General features: G+C 46.4%; 3 protein-coding genes across 4 annotated transcripts in view; 1 reads left to right on the top strand and 2 right to left on the bottom strand.

Annotated features, from left to right (window-relative positions):
* Positions 1 to 9,279, bottom strand: part of LOC132468535 (WD repeat-containing protein 47-like) — a 13,055-nt gene extending 3,776 nt beyond the window's left edge. The window contains exons 1-13 of one of the 2 annotated variants that reach the window (XM_060066267.1): positions 8,944 to 9,279; positions 7,930 to 8,132; positions 7,354 to 7,437; positions 7,001 to 7,085; positions 5,804 to 6,112; positions 4,445 to 4,941; positions 3,746 to 3,842; positions 3,254 to 3,438; positions 2,123 to 2,335; positions 1,692 to 1,761; positions 1,289 to 1,455; positions 832 to 1,004; positions 131 to 301 (exon numbers count right to left, since the gene is read on the bottom strand). In XM_060066267.1, the coding sequence (XP_059922250.1) occupies positions 131 to 301; positions 832 to 1,004; positions 1,289 to 1,455; positions 1,692 to 1,761; positions 2,123 to 2,335; positions 3,254 to 3,438; positions 3,746 to 3,842; positions 4,445 to 4,941; positions 5,804 to 6,112; positions 7,001 to 7,085; positions 7,354 to 7,437; positions 7,930 to 8,087 (2,209 nt within the window). In that variant the 5' untranslated portion in view covers positions 8,088 to 8,132; positions 8,944 to 9,279. The remainder of the gene's footprint in view (positions 1 to 130; positions 302 to 831; positions 1,005 to 1,288; positions 1,456 to 1,691; positions 1,762 to 2,122; positions 2,336 to 3,253; positions 3,439 to 3,745; positions 3,843 to 4,444; positions 4,942 to 5,803; positions 6,113 to 7,000; positions 7,086 to 7,353; positions 7,438 to 7,929; positions 8,133 to 8,943) is intronic. The other variant, XM_060066266.1, reaches the window with a different exon arrangement.
* Positions 9,205 to 18,053, top strand: LOC132469520 (THAP domain-containing protein 2-like). Its single transcript, XM_060067511.1, has 6 exons — positions 9,205 to 9,210; positions 9,890 to 10,045; positions 10,232 to 10,339; positions 10,431 to 10,641; positions 11,241 to 11,388; positions 18,038 to 18,053. Exons 1-6 carry the CDS (start codon positions 9,205 to 9,207, stop codon positions 18,051 to 18,053), a joined length of 645 nt encoding a protein of 214 aa, XP_059923494.1.
* The window catches only part of LOC132469519 (calmodulin-regulated spectrin-associated protein 2-like), a gene marked incomplete at its 5' end in the record, with an annotated part of 14,874 nt that continues 4,183 nt past the window's right edge, over positions 17,017 to 27,707 (bottom strand). Inside the window, 8 exons of the mRNA XM_060067510.1 lie at positions 17,017 to 19,978; positions 20,334 to 20,452; positions 21,257 to 21,372; positions 22,603 to 22,668; positions 23,073 to 23,145; positions 23,869 to 24,089; positions 24,517 to 24,653; positions 26,081 to 27,707. The exon at positions 26,081 to 27,707 is cut by the window's right edge and continues 459 nt beyond it. Of these exons, the coding sequence (XP_059923493.1) occupies positions 19,670 to 19,978; positions 20,334 to 20,452; positions 21,257 to 21,372; positions 22,603 to 22,668; positions 23,073 to 23,145; positions 23,869 to 24,089; positions 24,517 to 24,653; positions 26,081 to 27,707 (2,668 nt within the window). The remainder of the gene's footprint in view (positions 19,979 to 20,333; positions 20,453 to 21,256; positions 21,373 to 22,602; positions 22,669 to 23,072; positions 23,146 to 23,868; positions 24,090 to 24,516; positions 24,654 to 26,080) is intronic.

Below are 27,707 nucleotides of genomic sequence, written 5' to 3'. Positions count from 1 at the left end.
AAAATAATAAAACAGTGTACAAAAGAGGAACGGGTCATTCCAATCCAAAGGATGCAACTGACTTAAAGGGAGCAGGCTTGTCTGAATAGATCAGTTTTCAGGTGAGATTAATGAGCGTCAGAGTGCGTACCGGTGTGTCCACTGAGCGCGTGCAGACCCTGGCCTCTCTGACAGTCCGTGATGTAGATGTTGCAGTCCCCCGCCCCCGCGCTGATCAGCGACGCGCCGCGCGAGCCCCCGCCCTCCATGAAGGCCAGGTCCCGGATGGTCCCGTCGTGCATGCTGAACTCCAGGTCCGGCCCTGCATCACACACACACACATATCATAGACAACACACACACGACACACAACACACACTGCTCAGGAGGTAGAGCAGGTTGGCTGGTAACCGGAAGGTTGCCAGTTGGATCCCCAGCTCCTATTAGCCGGGTGTCAGGGTGTCCCTCACCCCTCGTGTGCGTGAATGGGTGAATGTTAGCAATGTTGTAAAGCGCTTTGGGTGGCCAACGGTTAGAAAAGCACTACATAAATGCAGTCCATTTACCATTTACACACACATCATACGCAACACACAAAACACACACAAAGATTTAAAGCGCAGGCAGAGATTGGGGATTGAACCCTAAACCTTCCGGCAGGGAAATGACCCCTACACACTATCCACGACTGGTAATGGGTGCTTCCTTAATGGGAAACTAAGGAAATACTGGGGCCTATTTAGACTAACTGATGCATTGAATGGAAGTTTCCTTTATGGAAAGCGAGTGGGTCCCACAGCCAAGAAGAGACACACACACACACACACACACACACACACACACACACTCTACCTGTGGCGTTGCAGGTGTCTGCGTTGAACGGCAGGACTTTGACAAACTTGTCGTTGGAGCCGGTGGCCAGCAGCTGGCCGCACTGGCTCCAGGCCACGCAGTAGATGGAGCCCTTGTGGTGCTTGTTCCTCCGGAAGCGAACCACGGGCTGCTTGATCGCCCGGCTCGGGTCGCTGCGCACAGACACACACACACCCAGTTAACGTATGTTTGTAGAGTCGACTTCTATCGAGAAGGGTGATCAATAAAACTCAATCCCCATTGAGGGGGTCATTCGTGGATAGATATAGATATACCAGGGAAAGGGGTTGCAAATTAGTCTTGACTAGAAACCTGAACGCATGTCATCTATTTTATATTTTATATGAAACAATGTACAATTCATTTGTCCCTGATCAATAAAATAAATAAATTTGTATTTTGAATTCGTACGGCCGATATGACGTGCGTCTCGTACCTTGCAGTGAGGGATTCTGGGTAGGCACACACCCGCAGTGTTTTAGAGTTGGAGCCGACGGCGTAGAGCGCCCCCGAGGGGTGGAAGGCCACGGCGCGCACCGCCTGCGTGTCCTCCAGCTGGTTCACCTTCACGTACTGCGGCTTGGACCTGGGCCCCCCCGGTGGCTGGGCGGACATGGAGAAATACAGGCCAATCAGCATTCATGTGAATGAATAGGAGGGCAAGTGAACTGCTTGTGGCGATTCTTTTGTTCTGAGAATCGCCACAAACACAAATCATCAGGTTTCTCAAACCCCACATGGCATGTGAAAGGGTTTATCTCCAAATACCATTTCCCATGAAGATTTCAGTCTATAGATAGCTACAGTATATATAAATAACAAACATAAAATGACCTCACTTCTTGTGATGCGTTCCGCGTGACTAAATCCTCCTGAGCGGCCGAAGAGGTGGACTTTGTCCTCTCTGCCCTAATGGTTCACAACAACACAAGCATAAACAACACAGATACAGAATTACTTTTGAATTCAGTCAGAAATTTAGAGATAACAAGATCACTCATTTAAAAAAAATACTAAAATAGAAAACACAGCGGCAACGTCTATCAACTCTATATCCAAATGTACATAGGGGTCCTTATTATTCATACATTATAATCTGTCAAAGGAAGAACACCAAAACCGGGACAACAATGTAAATAATCCTTTATTGTGTCATCCCTGACTGTTTATGTATTTTAATGTAAGCCCCAGAGTGCTGTTCATATTTTACATCAAAATGGACAAATAAAAAAATCAATCAATCAACCAAACGTCCCCGACAGACTCTTACGCTTCGAGGATGGGCGACTCGACGAAGGAGGGCCTCCCCCCGTGAGAGCTGGTGCTCAGGGGCGAGCTGCTGGCGGGCCTCTCCTGGCCGGGGCCCCCCGCCTCCGGGTGGTCCGCTCCCCCGTTCCAGTGGGCGGGGGTCAGGCGCCCGACGCCGGCCTCGTCGCCGGCGGGGTCGATGACCGCGTTCATCTCCTCCAGCTTCTGGATGGACCTGGGGAGGGACGGCAGGACGCTCTGGCTCAAAACCTTTACTGGGGAGGGGCTAGGCGGCTCATGAGGGAGTCTAGGAGGCGAGGAGGCGAGGAAAGTGTCTACAGCCTCTTTCACACATACAGTAGTTTCTAATTGATTTATACTTCTCTTTTTTTTAATCTAAATCGATTTATATTTTAATGTCGGATTCATATCTGACCTTACTGATGGTCTTTTTAATTTGTAACTTTTTCTCCCTTTATTTTTATAGTACATGTGTAATTTCATTGAAGGACTTTCATTATATTGTTTGCATGTATTTCTTCACTATAAATTATACTGTTTTTTGTTTTTTTTGTCTGTAAAGCACATTTAACTGCTTGATGTAAGAAATGCGCTATACAAATAAAATTGCCTTGCCTAGTTCCTGGTAAATGACTGGGGAAACCATTCGGGCACCACCAGCGACGCTTCTGGGGCCCTTTCACACGTGGCCAATCAATGCCGGAATAGATGGGCCAAGGGACGGCCCGGCGGACGGCAGTGACGCAACACTTCCATCTCATTACGATGGTTGCCTTCAAACTCCCCCTCTGCATGAAGCGCTACTCATTTTCAGAATCACCCTAAGCCAAGCTAAGATTTCCAGGCCTATCGATCCCTGTTCCCACTCACACATGTTCTGGGACATTTCTGGGATAGAATGGATTTGTACACAGGGCTTCGATGTCTACCTGTGGAAGGGAGGGGTCTGGGGGTCTACCTGTTGGAGGAAGGTGTCTAGAGTTCTACCTATTGGGGGAAGAAACTACCATAGGAAGGAAGGATCCTGGGGGTTCACCTGTTGAAGGCCGGTATCTACCTGTGGGAGGAAGGATTCTGGGGGTCTACCTGTGGGAGGAAGGTGTCGACCTGCTGGACGGAGGGGTAATCCTACCTGCTCAGGAAGGTCTCGGTGAGGTTGGCCTGGTCCCCCGGCGGGGTCTCGTGGGGCTTGACCCCGCCCTCCAGCAGCATCTGCTGGTACAGCTGCTTCTGCTGCTGCTTCTGCTCAAGGTGCTGCTGCACGCGCAGACGCTGCCTGTTGTACTCCTCCTGGGCCAGGTCCGCACACTCCCCGCGCTGGGGGAACACACACACACACACACAGGTTAGCACAAGCACACACACATGCATGTGCGCGCGCGCACACACACACACACACACACACACATTCATGTGCATAAACATATACACACTCCCATGCATGCATGTGCACAAACATACCGGTATACACACTCCCATGCATTCACACACACACACACACACACACACACACACACACACACACACACACACACACACACACACACACACACACACACACACACACACACACACACACACACACACACACACACACACACCATTTTTGTTTCTTTCTTATTACCTCTTCCCTCTCGACGCTACAGGGTGTCCCACTGTCTTTCGCAGGGGCTTGAGGGGTGCGCACAGGGTTTGAACCCTCTAGGCCCTGTGGGTGCCTCCTGAAGGAAAATGAAGAACGGAATACATTCAACCCATCTGCATCTCAACTGGGGGAAGTCTTTAACTCAACTTTAACTTCTCAACAAGTGTTGAAAGGGTTAAGTTCATAGTCAAAGCGGCATTGTTACCGTGATCTAGTTTGACTATAGATAAAATGCACAATAACCAAAGTTAGTAATTCAGTAATTGTCCAATAGGTGGAGCCATAGAGCTCTCAAAGAGCAACATGATCAGAGGACAGGGTATAGTAGCATCCTGCTTTTTTCCATCTACTATGTGAGGGAGGCTTTAGTCAAAAGAAACGTACAGATCATACTGATACACGTCATTAAGGAGCAGGGAGCTGTTTGGCTTTTTGGTCAAGGATGCCGACTGGTAAATTGGGGATCAAACCTGTAATAATAGTAGTTCAAATAATTCAATACAATTATTGTAACCAGAAAAGTAGTATGGGATAATTCACCGTTCAAATATGCACTTCAGATGACCCGAAGGTCGGGGAACCCTACCCCAGCCGATACAACTCCCCCCCCCCCCCCCCCCCCTTCACCCCCTGTTGCTAGGCGACAGCGGTCAGACTCAGCACCACTCGCGGCCTCACCTCTCGGGCGAGTCGTCCAGCTGGTGCACGTGCCTCTCCACCATGCTGCGGCTCATCTCCTCCTCCTCGGCCCCGCCCCCTCCCCCCAGGCCGCCTCCCCCCCCCCTCCTCCTGCGCCCCCCTCCCCCCTGCACGGCCGCCAGCCCGTGGCTCAGCCCGTCGAGCGCCGGGTTCAGCGAGCGCGACATGTAGCCGTCGGCCGACTGCGGCCGCGGCCGGCCGGGGTGCAGGCTGGGCGGGGAGGCGGGGCCCCAGGGCGAGAGCCGCTGGAGGAGCGGCGCCAGCAGGTCGGCGTGCCCCGCCCGCCGCGGCTTGGCCAGCCGCTCCACGGCGATGTTCAGCGTCTTCTGCTGGAAGGCGCGGGCGAAGGCGCCCGGCGGGAGGTTCTGCAGCCAGGAGAGCAGCGACAGGTCCAGCTCGTCACAGCCGTTGCCGCACAGCACGTCCACGCCCAGGAGCACCTCGCCCTCCGAGATCTCCTCGCCCGTCGCCTTGCTCTGTCGGGGGGGGGGGGGGGGGGGGGGGGGGGGGTAAGGTAACCGCAAGGTTGCTGGTTCAATCCCCGGCACCTCCTGAGCGAGACGCCTCACCCTGACTGCTCCTGATGAGCTGGCTGTCGCCCTGCGTGGCCGACGCCGCTGTCGGCGTGTGAATGAGTGCATGAATGGGTGAATGTTAGGAAATATTGTAAAGCGCTTTGAGCGGCCACTGGTTACAAAAGAGCGCTATACAAGTAGTACATTTACAATTTAACTATGTGGAGTGTAAGTGCTCTTTGTGCATGTTTAGCTTGTTAATAATACTGAAATTACTCCTCTGTGTCTGTTGAATACTGATCACAATGATGAGCACTGGAGCACATTCAACACTTCCTCAATTAAGGAAGCAGCTCTTAATTTGATTTTTAAATGCTTTTAGTTGAGCTGGAAGTACCACCAAAGTTCCCACACCACAATATGTTACTAAACAAAATTAAATGAATAATTCAAGCAGTAGAGCAAGCGAGCTCACATGACGCATGACGAACGACACAAAGTGATTCATCGAACCAGTGAATGAATGAACTTCACCCACACCATCAAGGCTGAACGATTTGGGGAAATAATCGAATCGCGGTTATTTCGACCGATATTGCGATTGCGATTTAGTATGCGATTTTTCTTTTTAAAGTTCCTTCATCATTCTATAGTATGACCAACACAACATTGGAAGAAGTCCACATATAAACTGCTCTATCCTTTAGGCCAGGCCAATGTGTTTAGATGAATTGATGCATGAGTTGATATTTAAAATCATCTTTATTTGACTATTGAATCGCAAAAGTCAAATCGTTTGCGATTTGCTCTCCGGCGCCCTCACCTGGCAGAACTCCACGCAGCACTCGTACAGGATGCCCTTGATGAGCAGCTGGAAGAGGCGGTTCCCGCTGGCCCGGAAGCCCGCCTCGCTCAGCTTGCGGTCGGCGGGGATGAACTCGGCCACCATGGGGCAGCACTCCTCGAAGCAGTGGACGCGCGCCGTGCTGGCGTTCCAGTCCTTGAACTCGGCGTGGTGGGTGAGCCGCGGCAGCGTGAGCAGCAGACACAGCTTGCTGTAGTCCTCCCGGCTGGGGCAGTGGTCCTCCAGGGAGTGCAGGCAGCGCACCGCCTGCTGCATGCTCAGCTCCAGCTGACGGGGGGGATAGGATGAAGACGTTTGGCTTAAAGGGGGACATGTTACACACGCGCCGGGTGCGAGTGTGATTAGCCATTACAAGCAGGTTTGAAAATGTGCAACTATGGGACATCACAGTTGGGTGTGTCCACGTAGATGGGTGAATGTCGGCTGTGTGAAGTAAACGTTTGCTCATCTATCCAGCACACATCTAGGTGAACACGCCCACCTGTGAGGTCACAATGCTGCACATTTTGAAAATGGCTTGTAAATTGGCTAATCACACTCACACCTGGTGGTATGATATGTTTCCTTTAAGGTTTTTGAATATGCAATGTAACACTGTCCTGTGCTTGCTATTATGGCACTTGCATTTCCCATCTGAGATCAATAAAGTATCAACTTTATGCATCTCTTCTGTAATATGAACCCTAAATGGTGCTTAGGCACTTGTCACTAGTCATATCGCAAACTATTTTACCCAAAGGGACTATCCAAAGGTAACGACTGTTAAACGGGCGGGCCAGCCAGGAGAGCTCTATGCAGCTCGCCTGGAGCCACGAAGGGCAACATGCCGTGCTCAAGGGCACTACGATGCTGTCGCTGCTCCACTGCCTCGGTTGCTGTTAGCCAGCACAATTGTTAAGCGGCCCAGTCTGCCGTCAGTGGATTGCTGACAATGGGCTTTTTCCAATCACTAGGCTGCTGTAATCATCGTTCCTGGAAGGAACTGGTATGATGGGGGTGTGGATGTGCATGTGGATGAATGTGTGTTTTTCCTGCAGACGTGCGTGAACATGCATTCGTGTGTGCCTGCGTGTGTGTGCGTGCGTGTGTGCATGCGCGGGCAGATCTGACTTTAGACAGCGTGTATTGGGGTAAATCTTGCAGGGGTTGCAGTACGTTGTGAGGGTCCTCCGCTGCTGACATGGCGTTGTTCACACACAGAGCCTCCAGGAACTTCTGCTTCAGGATGATGTACCGAAACCTGGAAGAAGAACGCATAGATACACATTTACAGATACTTGTAGCCAGGGTCATTTATATGGATTCTTCCATTTCTATTGATTTTGCTTAACTCTGTTGAAAATGCATGAGAATCATTTATTATTCACGTGAGATGGGGCACGAGGTGTACATGTTTTTTACATGCATCTGCTCAACACGCAATGTTACGTTAACAATATACAGTAAAACTAAAACCACATAGCCTTCTCATATTGTTAAGACTACAAAACGGGAGATCACTTTGTTACCTTTTCTTGTCAAACTTCTCCATGCCTTCCAACGGTTGAATGAACTGCATCACCTCATCCCATTGGCCGTCTAGAATGAGTTGTCTGGTGAAAACAGCCAATTGTCAATAGGCCTTTCAAGTGTTCAAGTCGTTTTATATACTGTTGTTTATAAAATGTCGTTTTATATGCTGTTAGACAGTAGTGGTTATGTGGGGCGAAGTCAAGACACTATAAAATAAAAGATGCTCGAAAAAACACGGAAACGTATTGTTTAGGCATCAGAGATACCGTATCAGATATAAGGCCAAGGCATCTCAAAAGGAAGGAAACACTACATAACGATATTGGTCTGGTCAACCGGTTCAAAAGTCCACAATGTTACAAAAGAATTAAAGAAGATTGGGAAGGCAGGACCGTCGAGGGGGGGGGTTTGAATCCTTGCCAAATGGTTCGAGGTTTGACGCAATAGTAAATAGTAGTGAATGCTGTGATGCAACCATACCATGTTCTGAGGGAAACGTCTAGCTCTTCCTTTAACAACAACAACAACAACAACAACAACAACAACCACCAGCCCAGTGACCCCGCGCTGACCTCAGGAAGAGCATGTCGTCGGAGTAGAGTCCGTTGATAACGCCACTCTCCTTCTCGAGTGCCAGCATGCCAATGTGTAGCTTCCTGCTGCTCAGGAAGTCCAGCATCAGCTTCACCACCTCCGCCTCCTTGATGCTGATGGTCTCCTCCGCTGTCATGGTTACGGGATCGCTGGGGGGGGGGGGGGGGGTCACGGTCACTTGCTATGGGGAGGGTGTGACAGGAGGAGAGGTGATTGATTGAAGGGTTGAAGGTGTGTGTGTGAGCTAGTGAGGGAGTGTGATTAATAAACCTTTACAAATGTCCCGGTTTAAATGCACAGATATCCCTGCTATTAATGTAACGATGTTATCGTAAATTGTTGTCCCTCTAAAAATAATTGGTTATGGATCAGTGAATTCTGCACTTGGTCATTTTCTGTCTGTGTGTCTAGTGTGTGTGTGTGCTGTAATTGTTTACAAGTTGTAAAACGACAGTACATTTTGAGACACCGAAATGAGGCTTGTGAAATTATTAATATATTCTCATTTACACTGATCTGAACTCATTATAACGCAATGTCATTTAAGAATCTATATTGTAGGTCATCACTGTACATCTCTCCATGCAGGTTTAGTCAGTGTGCAGGGCTTTAGTGTATCTCAGTCAGCACCATGCATCCAGATGGTCCGTCCTCACCTCATTAGAAAACACTGTGAGCTCGTTTTTAAAGGTAGGCCGGGGTACCTGCATACGGTGGGATATCTGCAACACGCGTGCATTTGCGGGTGTCCGCAACTCGTTGCATCCTCGCTGGCATGATGATACAACACTAACATGACAACCAGCTAGAAGCTTGCAACCAGAGCCTTGCAGCAAAATATGCCTTAATTGTTCGTAATCGATGCCCCACAGATAGTAATAATGTACAGATATGCCGGCCGATGCATTAGCAGGTAAACGCCGACGACATGGCCACAGCCGCCCACCACGCCACCCCAAACGTGAAGCACCCGCAATTTAAAACTCACTCACCTGTCAATCCTCAACGATAACGAGCGCATGCATACAAATCTACAGCTTCCGCCAGTCTGTGCATTTCTTGCTCGGGAATAAATTCCTTCGTAGGTAATTCACACCGTATGTGCGTGTGCAGTCAAAGCCTCGGATGTCCGAGAACATACCCCCCTGTTCTACCGCATTTCTTGTACACAAGCCACACGGTTGCTAAGAGCGTACACCACCGCACACCACCCGTTTACACTGGTGGCGGTGCCGGACGCGACACTCACCGCTATGGCGGCAAGGTGCGCTGGAGACTAACTTCATTTTGAGTGGTGCTTCTGCTGGAGGTTTCTGGCATGCTGTGCTGCTGAAATGCTGTACGGGATTAACAACAACAATAAATATTTAATTCCTTAAATAAGCTGTAGCAACACAGTCTCACTCCCTACTCGTCAAATGTGTGACGCATGGCCAAGGATCCCTGGCGTCAATTTCCGACGAAAAATGGGTACCTTTTTCGTTGTTTTTCAACGCCAGATAGACATTCATGTTAATCCCTCACCGTCGGATATAGACGAAAGTAGTAGTAGTAGGCTATATATATATATAATCTACCACTACTTGCTTGTGAGTAATTACAATGTATGTATAATGTAATTATATAGCATTTATGGTCGCGACGGAAAGCTGCGTTTCGGCTGAGCGACTGGCCTTAATTTCTCTCTGTGATGTATTTAAAAAAGAGACTAGATTAAAACAAAAAAAGGCTCAAAACATGCCACTGTATATGTAATGGTTCTACAATATGAAGGTGTCACGTAATGAATGAAACTACGGAAAAAATGTCACGATACTCTACATGCACCTGTGAGATGCACCTGCAGTCAGTCGCCGGCCGAAATTGACCTATTTCTGTTTAAATGTTTTTGTTTTTTTTAAAGATGCATCTGTATTATGAATCTGACTGACTGGCTAGCTAACCTTTCTCGCAATTTTAAGGTTTCCCAAAGAGAAGCAGTTGAGGAGACAGTGGGAAGTGGCTGTGAAAAGGGAAGACTTTTCTGCCAATGAGAGGTCAATGCTCTGTAGCCAGCACTTTCAGCCAGAGGATTTTGACCGGACAGGCCAAAATGTCAGGCTCAGGGATGGAACTAAACCATCTGTGTTCAGTTTCCCAACACATCTCAAAAGAGTAAGTGCATCACTAAGCTTGCTGAAAATGGTTTGAGTGTGTGTGTGTGTGTGTGTGTGTGTGTGTTCATTTGGAATGATTGAGAATGAGATACACCTGTTCAAGTATTTTGTTCTTCTGTTTTAGAAAGTGGCAGCCAGGACTACACAAGCCTCAAGGAAGGCTGAAGCGAACCTTGTAATTGACTGTTCTTTACAATCATTACAAGTCACTGAACCTTCACCTACCTACCTTGTGAGTATTTACACTAGCTATGCCCCAAAACAGCAGTGAGCATCATGGCATCATAAACATTACTCACTACTGTTTTGTCCTTTTTTACTAGGAACACACTTATGCATTGCCTCCATCTCCCACTCTTCTCAAGACTAGACTCAATGAAGCCCTGGCTAGGGTGGAGAGTCTTGAGAAAGAGATGAGGAACTCAAAGGCCCGAGAGTGGAGGGCGAAGAAAACAGTGTGTTGTCTTCTGGAGGACCTCAGGGGGAAGAACCTCATAAATGAAGAGCTGCAAGAGAGGCTTGACTTATACTCAGGTAACATTGAAATTAAACTTTGAATGTCATGTATATCTTAGGGCTGTAACCAAAGAAATACAACTGCAATAATGTGTTCAAATGCTTGGCTTGTCTGAATTTCATATATCAAACTTAAACTCCAAATACCTGACAACGTCTGTAATATGCCCCCATTCATAGTTTGAATAGCATCTGGCACAGACAAAAGCCAACAATCATAGTCTGATAGCTCTAGCTTCAAGACACACAATAGCCAGGTACCTTTTGTTGGCAGGTGTTTATGGGCACCTGTTTAGAGCAATCAGTCATGGTTCCTGGCTTTTGTGCATCTATGTATGTTCATTTGTATCCTTTTTGTTTTGTGTTTTTTTTGTAAAGCGTCTTTGGGTACCGAGAAAAGCGCTATATAAAACCAATGTATTATTATTATTATTATCTTTAAGCTAGAGCTATTAAGACAATGATTGTTGGCTTTTGTCTACAGCCACGACAAGATTACATATTTGCATTCATATGGCCTTGCCTGGAAATAAACACATTAGCCTATTGGTGTTTTCATAATGACATTCATACTCTTTCAGTCACTTACTAATTACTCTGTGCTATCTGCATTTCAGATCTTCCATTAGGCCTCCTGTCCAAACAGGGCCACGAGTACACTAAAGAGCAGAGGGAGTTTGCCCTCACTCTCCACCTGCACGGGCCCAAAGCCTACTCTTACCTGAGAGAGTCTCTCCACCTCCACCTACCACATCCATTGCAAAGGTATTTGCCATTACATTTAATTGCACTTTATTGATAGGAAATTACTGGTTCAAATACATTTTTATTATATTATTGCTACTTAATAATAACTACTTTTTCATTTGATAAAGGTGGATGAGCTCTGTGGATTCCAAGCCTGGACTCAACACCATGATGCTGGACATGTTGAGAAGAAAAAGAGAGGAAGATCCAGTGAAGTATGGACGTGTGGCGCTCATGCTGGATGGCATGGCCATCAGGAAACATGTCCAGTACAGTCCACATTCCCAGAAAATGACCGGATTTGTGGACATGGGGGATGGCCTAAACGAGACAGATATTGCCACTGAGGCTCTGGTTTTTATGGTGGTTGGCCTACAAGGCCATTGGAAGGCTCCAATTGCTATATTCCTATATGATGTCTATGACACTCCCCGTACTCAACGGCAGCCATCTTAGCTACGTAGCGGAAGAGGCGGAGCCAGGCTGAGCCAAAGTCGGCGCATTTTCCACATAGCCTGCATTAATAGAGTCATTTTGTAGTTTTTATAGCTGCTAGGCGTAAAGAGTTCACCGTTCAAAGCGGGATATTTATTGCGGGGGAGGAGCCACGGCGGCAGTCGTGATCGTAATTTCCGGTTAGTGCACCACGGAGTACTCGATTTGGAACAGCACTCACATCTGAAAAAATAACGTAGTAGATAGTGCGGATAGTATACTTCCTTTAAGTATACTCATGGAAGTACGGGTATGGTCTCACGGAAATACGTGACACTGTCACGTTATTTAATCTATTGAAACGTGATCAGGGACACGTAGGCCTATTTTCTAAATTTTGTATTTCAATTGGAAGTAGGCTATTTGTCGTGTCACTAAGCATGACTTCCAAACTAAGGTTCTGTCCGGGAGCGTTCTCCCTAATGTCCCTTATGGAGCTCCGTACAGATATAATTGTCTTGGAACACTCCCATTCAGAATGCATTGGTTTACATTTCGTTCTGTGTAACACGCAAAAAGTCGGACTATCGTGCTCTGGAACACGCTTCAATAGATTAACGTTTGTGCGCAGGAGCACGCAATCGCGTGATACCGGGTTGCAACCAACCACACACACACATACACACACGCACACACACATACACACACACACACACAACCTCTTGCAGGCAGACTCAGAATCTTGAGCCCATTTATTAGGGAACAGGTGTTATCGGGATTCCATCACTGCATTCCCAGAATCCTGCATTGTGAAAGTCTTCCTTTTTTTTTTTTAAATGTACAATGGCATTTTATTCTACATACAAAACAACCATAGTATTTTTCAGGAGTCCACGACCACCCTGCCCGTTTTGTTGGAGACAAACAAAGAATCTTCAGGCAACAGATGTGACAGCTGTGACTGCTCTCTCTCTCTCCTTCGTCTGCTGGGTCCTCTGTGTTTGCCTACCTGCTACAGGTAGCCAGTGGGCGGGGCTGAGAGGCTTGTCAGCTGATGAGGTGCACCTGTGCAGGTCTGCCACGCAGGCTGTAGCCAGTCTCTCTCTCTTTCCACAGAGGCAGGTGGGCTTGGGTTCTGTTTAGGGTGGTTCCTTAAGGTTTTGGACCTTTGGATTGGTTCCATGTTTTGTTTTATGTTAACACTATTCAACATCCCCACAGCACACTTTCCACTGCCCATATACATAGGCTAGTCGAAAGAATTGTGTGTTTGGTCAGTAGTTCAGTTGGTTGGTCACATATGTTGGTTTGCTGTTCAGGTTTGGTTTGTTGCATTTTGTTTGGGTATTTCCAACATGGTAAAGATGGTTTGTTGTTCCCAGTATTTGTTTTGTCTGTCTGGGTAATTTTCCTCTGTTCTGGCTCGGTCGGTCCTTGTGATTTTGGTACTGGTTTTCTGTCCAAACCATATAATCGCACATTTTCTAATCTTCCATACGCTACACTAATCCCTTTACAGATTTCATGATACTTACTTTATTCTAATAAATAACTTCATCCCTTATCATGTGTGGATCCCGATCTTTGCTCTGACCCGAGCCTCGTCTTAATGCAGCCAAGGAGATGGAAGAGCGTTATGAATAATTATTAGATGATTGTGTTGTACAATGAAAGACAGTAAAGATTCAATATGAATGGCAAAATAAGGATGGGATTTTATTTGAACAATAAAATATGTGTTGGGCAAATTATAGAGAGGCTGAGATTATAGATTTCATATTCAAAAGGCGAAGGGGTGAAAAAATGTAAGAAATATATTTAAGAAATATAGGCCTACTCAAAGCCCAAATCATTGATATCATACCCTATCCAATAATAAAGAAATTTGAATTTGAATGGTAACAATTCCGTTAAATCCTCGTCCTCGTTTTGAACGTCTCACTCATGGCCGATCAGTGTGTTCTTTCTGATTAGCTTTTAATTGAGATCACCTGTCACGCACCCCTTTTATTAATGGTGAACACAATGAGTTTGGTTTACTTTTCGCATCGGCCTGTGTCAATCGAGGTTGAGTTTGGTGAGGGTTGAAAGTTTTCGATCTAGATTGCAGACTCTATTGTCACTTTATACAAACTGAAAGTATGCGGTGTTGTATGTTTGTTTTTGTGGGCATTTGACTGAACAGCCCAGACAAATATTGCTACCAACATGGCACTTCGAAACACACCACCGCAGTGAGTAAAAGTTATTTTCCTTTATTAAATGTTGACGTTTTTGGGCTTTCTCCTCAGACACAAGCCATCAGTATCCCTGCTCTTTGCACCTTGACATGCATGTCGCCGCTGTTTGTTAACCTAGCTTTGCTGATTTGTATCTTGTGATGTGTGTGTTTTTCTTAACAGGTGTTAGATGACTGACGAGATCTATGGGGGGGCCCCCTTTGGGCCCCCCCATACCAACTTAGTCTTCAAAGGAATCTAGTGCCATGGGACTCCAGTGTCTTCAAAACATCCTCGGAATACATGTGTATGAATGGTCCACCGAAGGGTTGATCTGGAAGCCACCACGGTCCACGCAGTAATCTGCTGCGTGGGCCGTAGTGGCTTCCAGAGCCATCTTTCGGTCTTGGTCAGGATTTGTTACAGTTGCCCTTCAATATAGCAGGCTACGGGTTTCTGAAGAAGCCTGCTTTACGTAGCATTGGAGTACAAATATTGTGCAAAATGCTCATGTAATTGCACTAGCACTAGTAACCTGTAGATTAGCTTAGTTTAACGTCATTCCGTGCTGTCTCTGTCAAATGTGTGGCTTACTTTAAGTCCACAAGGCCCTCTGGTAAACCACGTTGGAACACCCCTGGACAAGGTGATTAGTCACTGGGTGTGTGCTAAAGTTTTGTTCCATTTTTCACTAGTTGGTTAAGGTTTGGTAGAATTGTTTGGATGCTAGCGACGTGATGGCGTATGTACAAGAGCCTACCGTGGCCAGGCCACAGTTGCGACGGTCACGGCCAGATGGCCTAGTGTGAGTGCAACCTTGATTGTATTTGTATACTGTTTACCATTGGATGTTTATGCAATTTGGCTTAATTCATCCGCAGTAAAGCTGGATTTGACTATTCCAGGGTCGTTTTGTACAGGCTTTCAATTGACCATGTTGACTAGTTTGTGGGAAGTTTTTTTTTTTTTTTTTACCCTTTCTTACAATCCAACGGTTGTGACCACTTATGCAACTGGGCTGTGAACCTTGCAATTCTAGTTGCATATTTGTACACGCAAGCTTGTCCATTTCTATCGCCATCACTAACACTAGCTTCAGCATTTCCTTGTAGGCCATTAGCTGACTTGTGTATTGGAGCGATGATTTGGGTATTTTAAGATGCTTGAAAACCTAAAATAAAGCAAAATGCGTGTCTGGTGTGCAAGAGCCAATTTGTTGGCTTGCAGTAGTCGAGGAGTTGCCGTAGGTCGTAAGCCATCTGGAGGTTGTGGCAATGGAGGCTTGTGGTAGATCTGCCATCCAAGAAAGGTTAATTCTTCTGAAGCACGATTAATAGTTTAGTAAATTGAATTTATTCATATAGAACTATAAAATCCAAGACTGCAGCCAGTAACTTGGATCGCAATATGTGGAAAGTATTAGTCTTCATTTGTAACAACAGAATAATTAACAAGACTAACTGGGTTTCTTCCATTTTCTAACTAGGGGGACTTGACTGGTGAGTCTACTGGATTAATCAGTAGCGGTACTTTGCCCAACAGATTTGATGGCATGACTACAGGGTGACAAAGACAATTATTCCAATAAATCGCTTGATTCGACTATGGGTTAAAGGTATTTGCTTTGGGCATCTTTTGATATTTTTAGAATCTAGCTCCATTGCCGTTAGAAATGGTGTCTCCCAGTACTGCAAAGTGCTTCCACAAGTTTAAAAAAGAATGGGCAGAAAAGGAACTGCCAACTAAATCTATTTAACATGGGTAGAAAGTTTCCATGGAAGCTCTTGGCTGCTGGTTCCCAACACAGCTCCACTGTTAGCCTGTGACCTTGCGTTTAACTTTTTTCGACTTTTGGTGACTTTCACAAAAGAGAAGTGAACTGGTTAATACAATAAACAAGACATTTCATGGTACCATTTTGAACTGTTTGTGGTTATTGCATTAAATCCATATGCTTGAAACTTATCAATAATGCATATCAACGAAACAATGGAATGAAATAAATCAAGCAATTTGTGGGACTTGGCTGCTTTTACATTATTACTCATTTTGGGGGTTATTTCAGTCTCTCCAACCTGCCGGTCGTGCGAAGAATCATGTGAATGGGAATATTCTATAAATGTCTTGATATCATCTTTTGTCTCAACACTTCTGCTGCAGCCGCTGTTGAAGCGTATGAGTCCTTTGAGACCCCCTTTGATAAAAGGGGTTCTCAAATGTTGACCCTCAGTCACCAATTGCATCACTTCCTTTAGGGCTTCGGCCTCCTAATTGATCATTATAGTATAATTGAATGCCCTCTTTCATATATATGATACCTCCACCACTGGGACGTGGCAACAATTCTCCAAATCCATATGGGGGGGATGCTTGTGGACAGTAGGGGTGTATACTCGACATAAATAGGAAGCAAACTCATCTCACAAATGAGTAATGACATCTCACAAATATTTATTGAATAAATTGTTTCAATTTATAATAATCCAAAATCCGTTGGCTTTTTGTCGAGGGAATCCAGGGCGACGCTCACTTCCGGGTTGGCCAACATACGTCATCCCTCAACCACTTTACTGTAAAAACACATGTTCAAGTTGAATGAGAATAATGATAATAATAATTCTGCCATAGTATTTATTTAACATCATAGCATTATTAAGGTCGGTACTTGATCAAATTCCAAGAATTTAGGTCCTTTTAATAGAGATAAAGAACATCATGATTTTTTTCAGTTCCCCCCCCCACACACACGTACACACACACACGTACACACACACGTACACACACACACACACACAGTAGTACAATTATTGATTCAATAATACAGGCCTCCTGCAAAACATGTAGTCCTAGTAGACCGTCCCCATCGCAACTTTTTCGATTCAGGTGCATTAATATTCATGAGATTGACCCAGAAACAGTCAGAACTCTAAAGTAGTTCAGTTAAATAAATCTTGGCTGTAGTTCTGTAGGGACACAAGAACAAGACGCATAGTGACTGAGGTCATGCTTAGTTTAATGGAAAAGGAGAAAAGCAAAAGCAAACCATTTTTCCAGCAGTAAGTAGGCCTACAGCATCCAACAAACACGTGTATTCTAAATGCTTACGGAAAAACAGCACAAAGTCATTCTTAATACAATTTCATTCTGAAAATTAACATTCCCTCAGTAATGGATTTATTAAGAAAAAGCAGTAATAGGACATACATAGAAATTTGAATCTTAAATGATTTAGCCTTTTTTTTTTTGTCAGGAGCGTCATATAGATAAAAGAGTAAAAAACCTCAAACTGCATCGAATACCGAGCCTTATTTGGCCCTTCAATATTTTGAGCAAGCTCATTCAATTAGAAAATATGTACTTTTTTAAAACTTTTTACATATCATTTTGTGTTATTTGGGTCAGTTTCCAATAGTGTTACCTTGGACACTATTCGTGTAACCTTGTTTGGGTTATAATTTTGAATATTCTCCATTGTAGGATTTTTTCGATAGAACATTCACCACCAAATAAGCTTTAAGGAGAATGTTTGATAAACAAGACAAGATAAAATAGAATAATTTAAAAAAGACAAACATAGGTCAAGATATCTTAAAAGTTTCCAAATACTTTCAATATGTAAACAGTGGCTTTTGTTTCCGTGAAGCTACCATGAAACCTTCGATGTTAATAGAGGATCTAGTTTAAATTATCTTTACAATGATCCATAAAGTGATTCAAATAATTTATACCATGGCTTCTTGTGAAAAATGTAAAGCACCCCATATTAATGCATCTTGAGAATTGGGACTTTTCAAGTTGAATTAATCATCATTTTAAAAGTGCTTTCAATTTTTAAACTGTTGTTGCTTAATACTGTAATGAATAATACTACAGCAATGAATACAAATAGCTGATTCAATTTCTGTTATTTTAATTCCAGATTTGCTGACTAGGAATGCTGTAGGTGACACCAATAAGCCAGGACAGGAACGCAGGTTATCTTAAACATTCCCTAATCCTTCTAAGGTGTGCAGTTGGTATAGCATCTGAAACAAGAAATTTGCATCACCGCTAACTGTTTTAGGAGATTGACAACTCTGCAAAGCATCAGCTGCTTAAAACTCTTAAAATTGGAGCTCCCATAACCCCTGAGAGATCACCACCCAGAATTCCGTGTAACGGTAAACATGCAAATGCTTGTTCCCTTTTTTTATTCATGCAGCTGTATGTTGAGGCGGTAAAATATTAATTTGCCCATATTTAAAAAAGTCAGTTAATGTAACAAGATTACAAACACGACAGAGGAATATTGGAATATGAATAAATTCATTATAAAAACGTCTTTCTTTTTCTAAAATGAATCCCGTTCGACTTTGCCAGGTCGAGAACCACGTTTTCTGAAATTAGAAACCACGGTCTGTTGAGTGACTTAAGTAGGAGTTTATAGAAAGCTTAAACCGCTCTGATTTGAGGACACTCACACATACTGTGTGGCTGACACTACTAGCTGTATGCTATCATATCTTTTTGGCCCTTGTTGTTTTAAGTACCTTAACTATAGAAAGTGTTTTACCCACGTATAAAAGTGGGATTTTTTTTTTCTTCATATGTACAAAACGTCTTGTGTATGGTAGTGTATGGCATATGTCTCATAACGTTCAACTCTTTGCACTGACATAATCCTTAATAAAAACTAAAACAAAAATGAGGCCACAAATAAACAGATTTACATGAACAAAAAGTTGTATGTACATGGATGTAAAAAAAACATTCAGTGCTTTATATTATCAAAGGAAACTGCTGATCATTCAAACGGTCTCTAGCTGTAAGTTTGTTAACTTTTGGCACATCTGAGGAAGAATAAGCAAAAACCTAAAAATGGCAAGTTACACAGTCAAAACGATTGACTCAAATTAAACCACTTCTACAAACACATATTAGTGCTCAACATTTACATGACGTTTTTTAAATAGTGCCATAATACATTCCAGTTATTCTGAGTCCTGTTCCTTCTACTCTGGAACTTTGTTTAAAAAAAAAACCTAAAACAAAACGAAAGGAATGTAACAGGATTGATTAAAGTCAAAAGCACAAAACATAATACCGCTCAACAAACTGGCCTTTGCAGGTGTTGGAATCGTCATGGAGATGTAGCGTGAAGTGCAAATTGAAACGAAGATCAGGTTCTGTCTGAGGAGGGCGTGGTTGCGTTGTGTCTAGCTTCAAGGCTGATTTATACTTCTGTGTGGAATATCCCTGGAGGAACACGGTGAGTCTAACTCACCTGCGTGGACCGTAATGCACCTCCAACGACCCATAATGCAGCTCTCCAAAAAATGTAACCACCGTATCAAACATGGCCATTGAATGCCTTGTTTATCCTTCTACATTTTTCGGTTATTTATTATTTTATGGTCAGTCATTTGGAGGAGGTTCACCAGTATTAGATGTCAACATGAAAACATTGTCTTTTAATTATTAAAGATCAGCAGATGTCACCGAATTCTTCATGGGTAGAAATCCATTTGAAAGTCCTTAACACCCAGAATCACGGCTCATTACAAACACGAGTACCGACCGCTGTACCCCTACCCACCGCATACCTCCAGGGGGTCTCGATCCAGCGCAGACGCATCACTCTTTAGCTCAGTCCTTCAGAGTGTCCATTAGGACTTAGCGGGAGGTACCACTTTCTTGGGCGTGGGGGGTTTCTTGGTCTGCCAGAGGTGGCCGTGGATGGTGAGGGCGTCCACGCTGGCGGACATGGTCTTGGCCGGGATCTGGCTGAACTGCTTCTTGTCCGAGTTGTACTTGAAGAGCCCCTCGATCATCTTGCGGTTGATGCTCTTGGGCCCGATGCCCGTCAGCTTGGTGATGTCGTCGGTGTCGGGGCAGTAGGTGTAGAGCGAGCGGAACTGGCAGCCCGCGTCCCGGAACAGGACCAGGAAGCTGTTGGCCTCGCACTTCTCCATTTGCTAGGGAGGATTGTTGTTTATAAATTATAAAACAGGATTGATAGGACATGATAAGTCAATCCGAATATGTTTCATGTGACCTTGTATTCAATGTCGTCATGCATTAATATGCACATGTTTGATAAGAACTATGGTATCATGGAAACTGGACCTTGACCTCCTGTGTACAAAATACATGACATATGCATATTTCTAATTTCTTTTACCATTGATGGCATGAATGAGCACCTGTACTTCCCGGTGAAAGTATACTGCCCAGTGAAAGTGGCATCATTTAGCTTAGTCAAAACCCTGATGATTAAAACCATGATTAAACGTGACATTTCCCCCCCCTGTTGTCCGGATGCGTGTGTACCTCCAGTATCTTGTTCTTCTGGCCCTCGTTGACCTTGCCGGCCAGGCAGCAGTGGGCCAGGGCGTTCTGGATGATGTGCTTGTTGGACTTGGAGCTAGGCTCCTTGTACAGCTTCGGCCCTGCGTGACGTCACGGGGGGGAAGAAGGGTTGTCATGACAACCTGCTCTAGTATTTCCATGGCGATGGAACGTGGACGACGACGTAATCCCAGAATGCCCGGCTAAATAATTGATGGAGATCCTCTTAAAGATTCCTGTTGCTGTTAGATATAGTGGCCGGTTTGGAGGGAGAGATGGTGAGAAATATCTACACAAGGAGTCTCTGTTTTTAGTGCATATATACAGTCTGTCTCACTCTCTGTCTCCCTCTCTCTCTCTCTCTCTCTCTCTCTCTCTCTCTCTCCCGCTCTCTCTCTCTCTCTCTCTCTGTCTCTCTCTCTCTCTCTCCCTCTCTCTCCCTCTCTCTCTGTCTCTGTCTCTCTCTCTCTCTCTCTCTCTCTCTCTCTCTCGCGCGCGCTCTCTCTCTCTCTCTCGCGCTCTCTGCGTGTTTTGAGTACAAACTGCAAATTTAAATCCTATTTCTGGGTTCATTGCAAGGCTACAATTCTTTTTTCTGACTCGCACACCGGCAATATGTTGACAATACAGTTTTATATTTTTGCATGATTTGTTTCGCCAGCGGTTTGAGTCATTTAGTTTCTGTGAAACTCGCTGGCAATGTAGTATTATTAACATAGCCCTATAAGTATACAACTCTAACTATAAAAAGAGCAAAACGATTTAAAGTATGTACATTTCAAAGAATATGTTCACTTGAAAACCAAGAAGACCCAAACACACATCAATACCTCCAGACCTTTTCCAAAGTCTAGACGGATCAGGTACAAAGCAGAATGATTGACAGAGGGGCGGGCCTAACGTACCGGTGTACTCAGTGAAGGAGGTGACGGAGGAGGTGGTGGAGGCGTTCTCCCAGTCCTTCTCCCCGTTCCTGCTGTTCGATCGACTTGGAGAGAGGAAGCCATCTGCCGAGTCAGGCCTAAAACACACACACATAGGCAACACACACACGGACACACACACATGTAGAAAACACATTCACACACAAAGAAGAGTTAGGTCCCGTTTCACCATGGCTACGCGTTTTTTTACGCTAAGCGCTTACGAGCTATGCCAGTTTATAATTCATGGCTGTAGTCCATTTTGCCAATTTCATGTATGTATTTAAACCATAATGAAGTGTAAGCTCTTTTATTAATCCCAGACTGGAAATTTGGGATTATCTTTTAAAAAGCTTTTTTTTAATTTTACCAAAGCTTTTTTTTTCTTTTACTTTTGGCAAAATTTGCTTGTTTGGCAGTTGGCCGAGTTAGCTGAGTTAGCAGCATTAGCTAAGCCTCGTGATCGGGACCGTAACGGTTTGCGACAAGGGCACAGGGGATGCATGGATGACATCCAGCGAATGTCATCCAGAATGAGGAGGCTTAAGCGCTGAGGTTAGTGTGGGCAGTCATGTGAAGCAGGCTGGTGCATTAGGAACATCTATGGGTCAGTCTACCTATAGTGTTTGTGGCTCTGTGTTGGCTAAGGCTATACACAGTTCCATATTCATTATAAATATATCACTGACTATATAAATAGACAAACAAACATCTTAATATTAATTAATAAAGCAAAAGTGATTATGAGTCACTTAAAATCAATCAATAAAATGCTTTTGAAACCTAATTAATTGAACATTCTAGTTCATCCTAATTTCAACCTTTATCATCCAGTTAATTATTTTTTTTACATGATAATGATTATTAAAATCCTATTTTTTTTGGGTTAATATTACATATTAATACCATTAATATTAATATTATTGAGAACGATTTTTTAGGGTTGATTTAAACTTTTTAAGTTTAAATCGTTTTGCAGTGCATATGCCGGTTAAGCTTGTGAGACGGCAGGAGTAAGTAAGCAGAAGAGAAGCAGGTTGTCCATCTATCAGGGGGGTGGGGGGGGGGGGGGGGGGGGTGCTGAGCAGCCATGAGAGGGAGAGGAGGGTATTAGTGAGGAGGAGGGTGGTCACCAAACGGCGCGGTGAACCAAAGTGTTTGCTAGTATTAGCATGGTGAGCTAGCCAAAAAAGGTCCCCAAAGCAAAGTGCCGGTGCTCAGATGTTAGCCATTGGGGATGTGTAAGGGTATGAAACCCCAATGGAGACAGGGGTTTTCAGGGAGTGGATGGCAGCAGGAGTCTGTACCGCCGGGACAGTAAAACTAACCTTCTCCTCCGGCGCTTAGGAGAGCTCAGAAAGTGCAAGAGGCTGCCAGAGGCTAAGCTAGCGCTTCTGACAGCAGAAGAGAAGGGTGTCAGGGAGAGACGTAGAGGGTGAGTCGAGAGGATTGGTTAGAAGACAGGACTGTGAAGATCTCCCAAATAGGTTCAAGCTAATTCACTATTGCACACATGTCAACCAAATATCTCTTAAAGGAAGTTCCCCATGCTGGTTTTAGTTGATAGAATTAGAAAATGTTAGAAAAATACTCTTCTAAATTGTGATGACAATAATAGTAATAATCCTAATGAACAAATAAAATCATCTTATCTTAATTTACCTAACATACACAATTCCCATTCGCTAAAGAACATACTTTTGTACGTCTTTCTTCCTAAATACCAGTAACAACGTTAGGGTCCGAAGACAATCGATGAATCAAATCCACCAAATCAGTCAGAGAATCCGTCTCTCACCTGGGGCCTCTCTTGTCCGGCTGGCTGCTGTCTGCGTCTCCCAGGGAGAGGGACGCCAGGGACAGGCTGGACACTGAAAAGAGACGTTGGCGTGAACCTGGATTGTGGAACAATGAGTCATGGAGGGATGGGAGGGGGGGGGGGGGGGGGCAACACAACGGTTACCACGGTTACACGCCAGAGTCCCTCTGGAGACACAGCAGGGGCTATGCAGCGACAGGAAGACCGTGGAAGTACACACACACGGGGCCGATGGTACACGGACAGGGCGAAGGAGAAGACACTTGCACAGACTAATATGGATGCAGTGTATGCATGCACATTAACTAAAACCATGTAACAGAAGACACTGGAATACATTTACACACGATGCATGGCTCTTCAGCGCTCCGACATGTTTAATTCCAAGGTCTGCAGTCTGCACGTTGAGTCGATATCACACTTTTAAATAAATAAAATAAAAATGTAATTAGTTAAGATGGTAACATCACCCCAAATCCTCTTTTAAGGACGCATCAGAATGAGAAACAAATTAGTGAGTTTTTCGCAGAAGCCAAAGCCAAGTGTGATCAACATAATTAGTATAAATAGTTTTTACCCTCCAAAGGAAGCAAATTAGGTTAGCATTCAGCATACCCTTATTGCTGAAAACCTAAGAGATGGGTAGATAGATGGCAACACTGTGTTCATGTTGGCACAGCCGAAGGCCCAGCCTGGAGGGAAGAGGTGGGACTGTGGCAGACCCTCAGGTAGTGAGGGTTAGGGGGTCTAGGGGGGGGAGTGTCTCCATGGTTACCTGCGGCCCTGACGGGGGTTCTGGGCGAGTCATGGCTCTCTCGGTGGATGGACTTGGGCCGGCTGCGGCGCTGGCGGCCCAGGCTGGAGGGGCGTGGCTTGATGACCTGGTCCATGTCCTCCATGAGCTTGAGCTGCTTCCTCCTCAGGTGCTCCTGCTTGATGAACTCCTTGCGGGCCTTGTCCTCCTCCTTCCGCAGCCGCTCCTCCTCCGCCTTCAGCCTGGGGGCGGAGCCTCGGTCACTTTCACTTTCACTTTGAACTTGTTTACTTTAGCTTATTTTTGGTCTTTTTTTAGGTTATTTACCAGGACATTATGCTATTTGGTGGCTGCTTTAATCAAAAGTGTCTTACAATACTGTTAGTGCATAAGTAATTAGTTAAGATGGTACCATCAGATGCATGAAGAACACTTGTATTAAATGGCTAATTCAATTAAATATAATTATTCTTCCTGGAATTGATAGGTCAACAAAAGGATCAACCAAAAGACTCCCACATAAACGGTACTCTTTTATAATATAATTATGTAATTAAAGTTATACATTATTATATAATTATAATGTCTCTATATGCACACGTTCAGTCCGGAGGAAACCAAACCAGTGAAAAGCACGATGATTTTATTCAGTCTTTGCCGTTCACCCACCGAGCCTCCTCCTTCTTCTGCTCCAGATCCGCCTCCTGCTGCACCTTCTTCATCTGGCTCTCCTTCTCCCTCCTCATCCTCTTCTCCAGCAGCGCCGCTCTCTTCTGGGCCATGTTGTCCTCACCCTTGCTCTCCTCCTGGGAGCGGGAAACAAACCCGGTTACCTCGGCGACGGCCTACCTTGCCGCCCCGCCTGCAGCCAGCTCCACACACCAGGGAGCCGGGCTTATTTTGGTTTCCTCTTCTCTGTCTCTGGTGGAAACTGTGCCCGTATTGTTGACGTCTAAATGTACATTCAGCTTACTGCGCTGAAATTGTTGCCGCCAACATTATAACTTAGCTACTGGATACATTTATACTTGAGACCACTGCACATTGTGATAAAAAGCAATAACTTAAACTCTTCCACCAAAGGCAGGAAAAGGCGATTATATATTATAAATCTGTTTAATCTTGCCTCCTGTCATGTCTTGTTTCTATAGACATGGATTAGCTCGTTTGCGGTTTCCATTCGTACACTTCTACACTCCATTTTTACACCCCCAGTTCCATATGGAAACCTAAACGACAGCTTAAGGAGAACACAATCCAGGGCCAGTCACAGTGGGCCGGCTTCGGTGACCCACTTTGCTCTTATTTTCTGAGGTGCCCCATCTGGACTAAATAAATAAGTAAAGATCTCAGAGGCAATTCTGTTGCTGAACTTGGTCAACCACAAGGTGGCCTGTAGTGCATTGGTAACATTAGCCCTATGACCGGTGTACTCCATTAGTACCATGTCTGCTTCGGCAGGGGGAGTAACGTAGGAGACATTTCCCCAACCCAACGAAACGTTCTGCTCTGCGACCAAAAATACCCACAGCTATCTTTCACATCAAGGGGTGCAGCAGCCTAATTTTAGCATTTAATCCTTTTTCCCTCTTTTCTAGCCAATTAAGATTTCATGTGATCCCCCCTTTGCACTCCCAAGTCAACATGTCCCTCATCCGTTCCTCCACAGCTGGGACTGAATTATTCACAGCAGCCCCACTTTGTTGACCCAGATCAGAGCTAGCCTACAAAACAAATGGATTGATGACAATGTCCTTAGATGGCCCGTTCCCGAACAGACCTCATGAAAACAGACATGGCCACCGCAAATCAGACAAAGGATGCTGTAGGCGCAGTCTATTTAGCCATTAGGCAGCTACTTTTATCCAAAGTGACTAAAAGTGGATTCAGATACAAGTCATTAAGGAGGAGAAATCAGCAGCGTTTAGCAGCAGTCGCTTCCACAGAATACTTATTTTTTTGGATGACGTTCATGTGTTTGCATGTGCATGCCAAGAACGACTGTTAAAGATAGATTTGGCTTTCATGTAAAAACAAATGATAAGAAAAATGTGCAGACACAAAATAACGTCTTCCGTTCATGATACTGAAATATGCGACAAACAAACACGTCAATCTCTGTTTGCCTCCAGCAGCAAGACTCCCCCAGGTTCCATCCGTCAGACCCTGTGACCCGCCTGCGTGGACGCTCATTAGAATAACCCAAAACCAGGCAGAGGCACGACAACGATACCTTGAAGAAGAACCCCCGGCACGCGGTCTGATCGTCGTCCAGGCCGGCCCCGCCCTCGTCCCTCTCCTCCAGAGCCTCTCCCTCTGTCTCTGTCAGCAGGGGCACCTCCACGAGGCTGCCCTTGGCCTGACCGAGCTGGGGCGGGCTCTCCGTGGGCGTCACCGTGAAGGACTCCAGCACCGGATGGGACAGGACCTCGGAGACGGACGTGTCCACCGTGGGCTTCAGGGCCGCGTCCGTCTCTTGGTCCCATGCCGGCATCCCGGAGACCTCCATGTTCGCGTCGACCTCCCACTGTTTGACGTTGCCGAGTTTACGGGCGACTTTGGCGGAGGAGGAGGTGGTGGTGTGTGGCCCCTCGCTTTCCAGGGAGAGCAAGGGGTCCTCCTCGTTCCCGTCCCCGTCTTGAGGGTCCGTCTCTGGGTTGGCCCTCGCTGGGTTCTCCCCCATGTACACAAAGGAGTGGGCCAGGGGCTGGCAGGGAGAGAACCTCCGCAGGCGGGGGATGCTGTCCACGGACTGGGGTGCGGCGAGGACCCGGTTGTAGGGGGCTAGCTTCAGCTCGCTGGGGCGGGGGGTGCGGGGGTTACGGGAATGGAAAGAGGCCGATTTGCGTCTGATGCTGGTGGGGGATCGGTGGGCGACGCGGGGGGAGTCGACCGGAGAGGAGGGTCCGGAGGATCTGGTCCCGGCCCCGCCGACCCGACCGGGGTTCTGCTGGGCGGGGTTTGCGTGCGGCGCGGGGATCAGCCACGATTGCTGGTGCTTCTGCTCCCTCATGGCCATGATCACCTCCTGCTGCTGGGCCAACCGCTGCATCTCCGTCTGCAGGAAGCCCAGCGAGTGGTTGAGCTTGTCGATGGAGCGCGTGTACTCCGTCAGGTCCACCTCCGTCGGCTGGCCCGCGACCGGCGGCCCGCCGCCCTCTTCCCTGCCGCCTTGCTCGGCGCCGTCCGGCGTGTCCGCCACGCTCCTCCCCCCCGCGCGGAGGGCGGGGCTCGGGCCCTCCGCCTTGCCCCCGTCCTCCGCCTTCCCGCCCTCCTCGGCGGCGCCGTCGCCCCGCCTCTTCACCACGTCGAGGAACGCCGAGCGGCCCGTCCGCTGGCGGTGCCGCGTGAACGCCGCCTCCACCTTCTTCTTCTGCGCCTCGATGGCCTTCCGCTTCTCCTCCAGCCGCATGCGGAGCTCCACCATCTCCGTGGCCATGGCCTGGGCGGGGTCCACGGGCGCCACCCGCAGCGGGACCGCCGGCGGCGCCTTGGCGGCCGGGGGCGGGGGGGGGCTGTGCTTGCGGACGGGGCTGTGCTTGGGGCTGGGGCCCCAGGTGACGGACAGCGGCAGCCCCAGCTCCGAGCCCTCCGGCGTGGTCTTGAGCGAGCTGCTGCTGCCCCGCCCCGAGTCGGGCGCCGAGGGCTGGAGCTTCTTCTGCTTCTGCTCGGCGAAGCTGGTCATCCTCACGGCGGCGGAGGGCGAGCGGCCGTAGCCGGCGCTGCCGCTGGGGCTGGGCGTGTCCAGCTCCAGCTCCAGGTTCACCGAGCAGTCCCTCAGCGACGAGTCCTCGTCCAGCGCGTCCTCCGTGCGCACCTGGACGCCCGTGTCCATCTCCGTGTCGTCGTCCGACGAGCTC

This window comes from Gadus macrocephalus, chromosome 12 (assembly GCF_031168955.1).
Source record: "Gadus macrocephalus chromosome 12, ASM3116895v1".
In the NCBI taxonomy this organism is placed as follows: Eukaryota; Metazoa; Chordata; class Actinopteri; order Gadiformes; family Gadidae; genus Gadus; species Gadus macrocephalus.
This window is presented reverse-complemented; position numbering and strand designations above follow the sequence as displayed.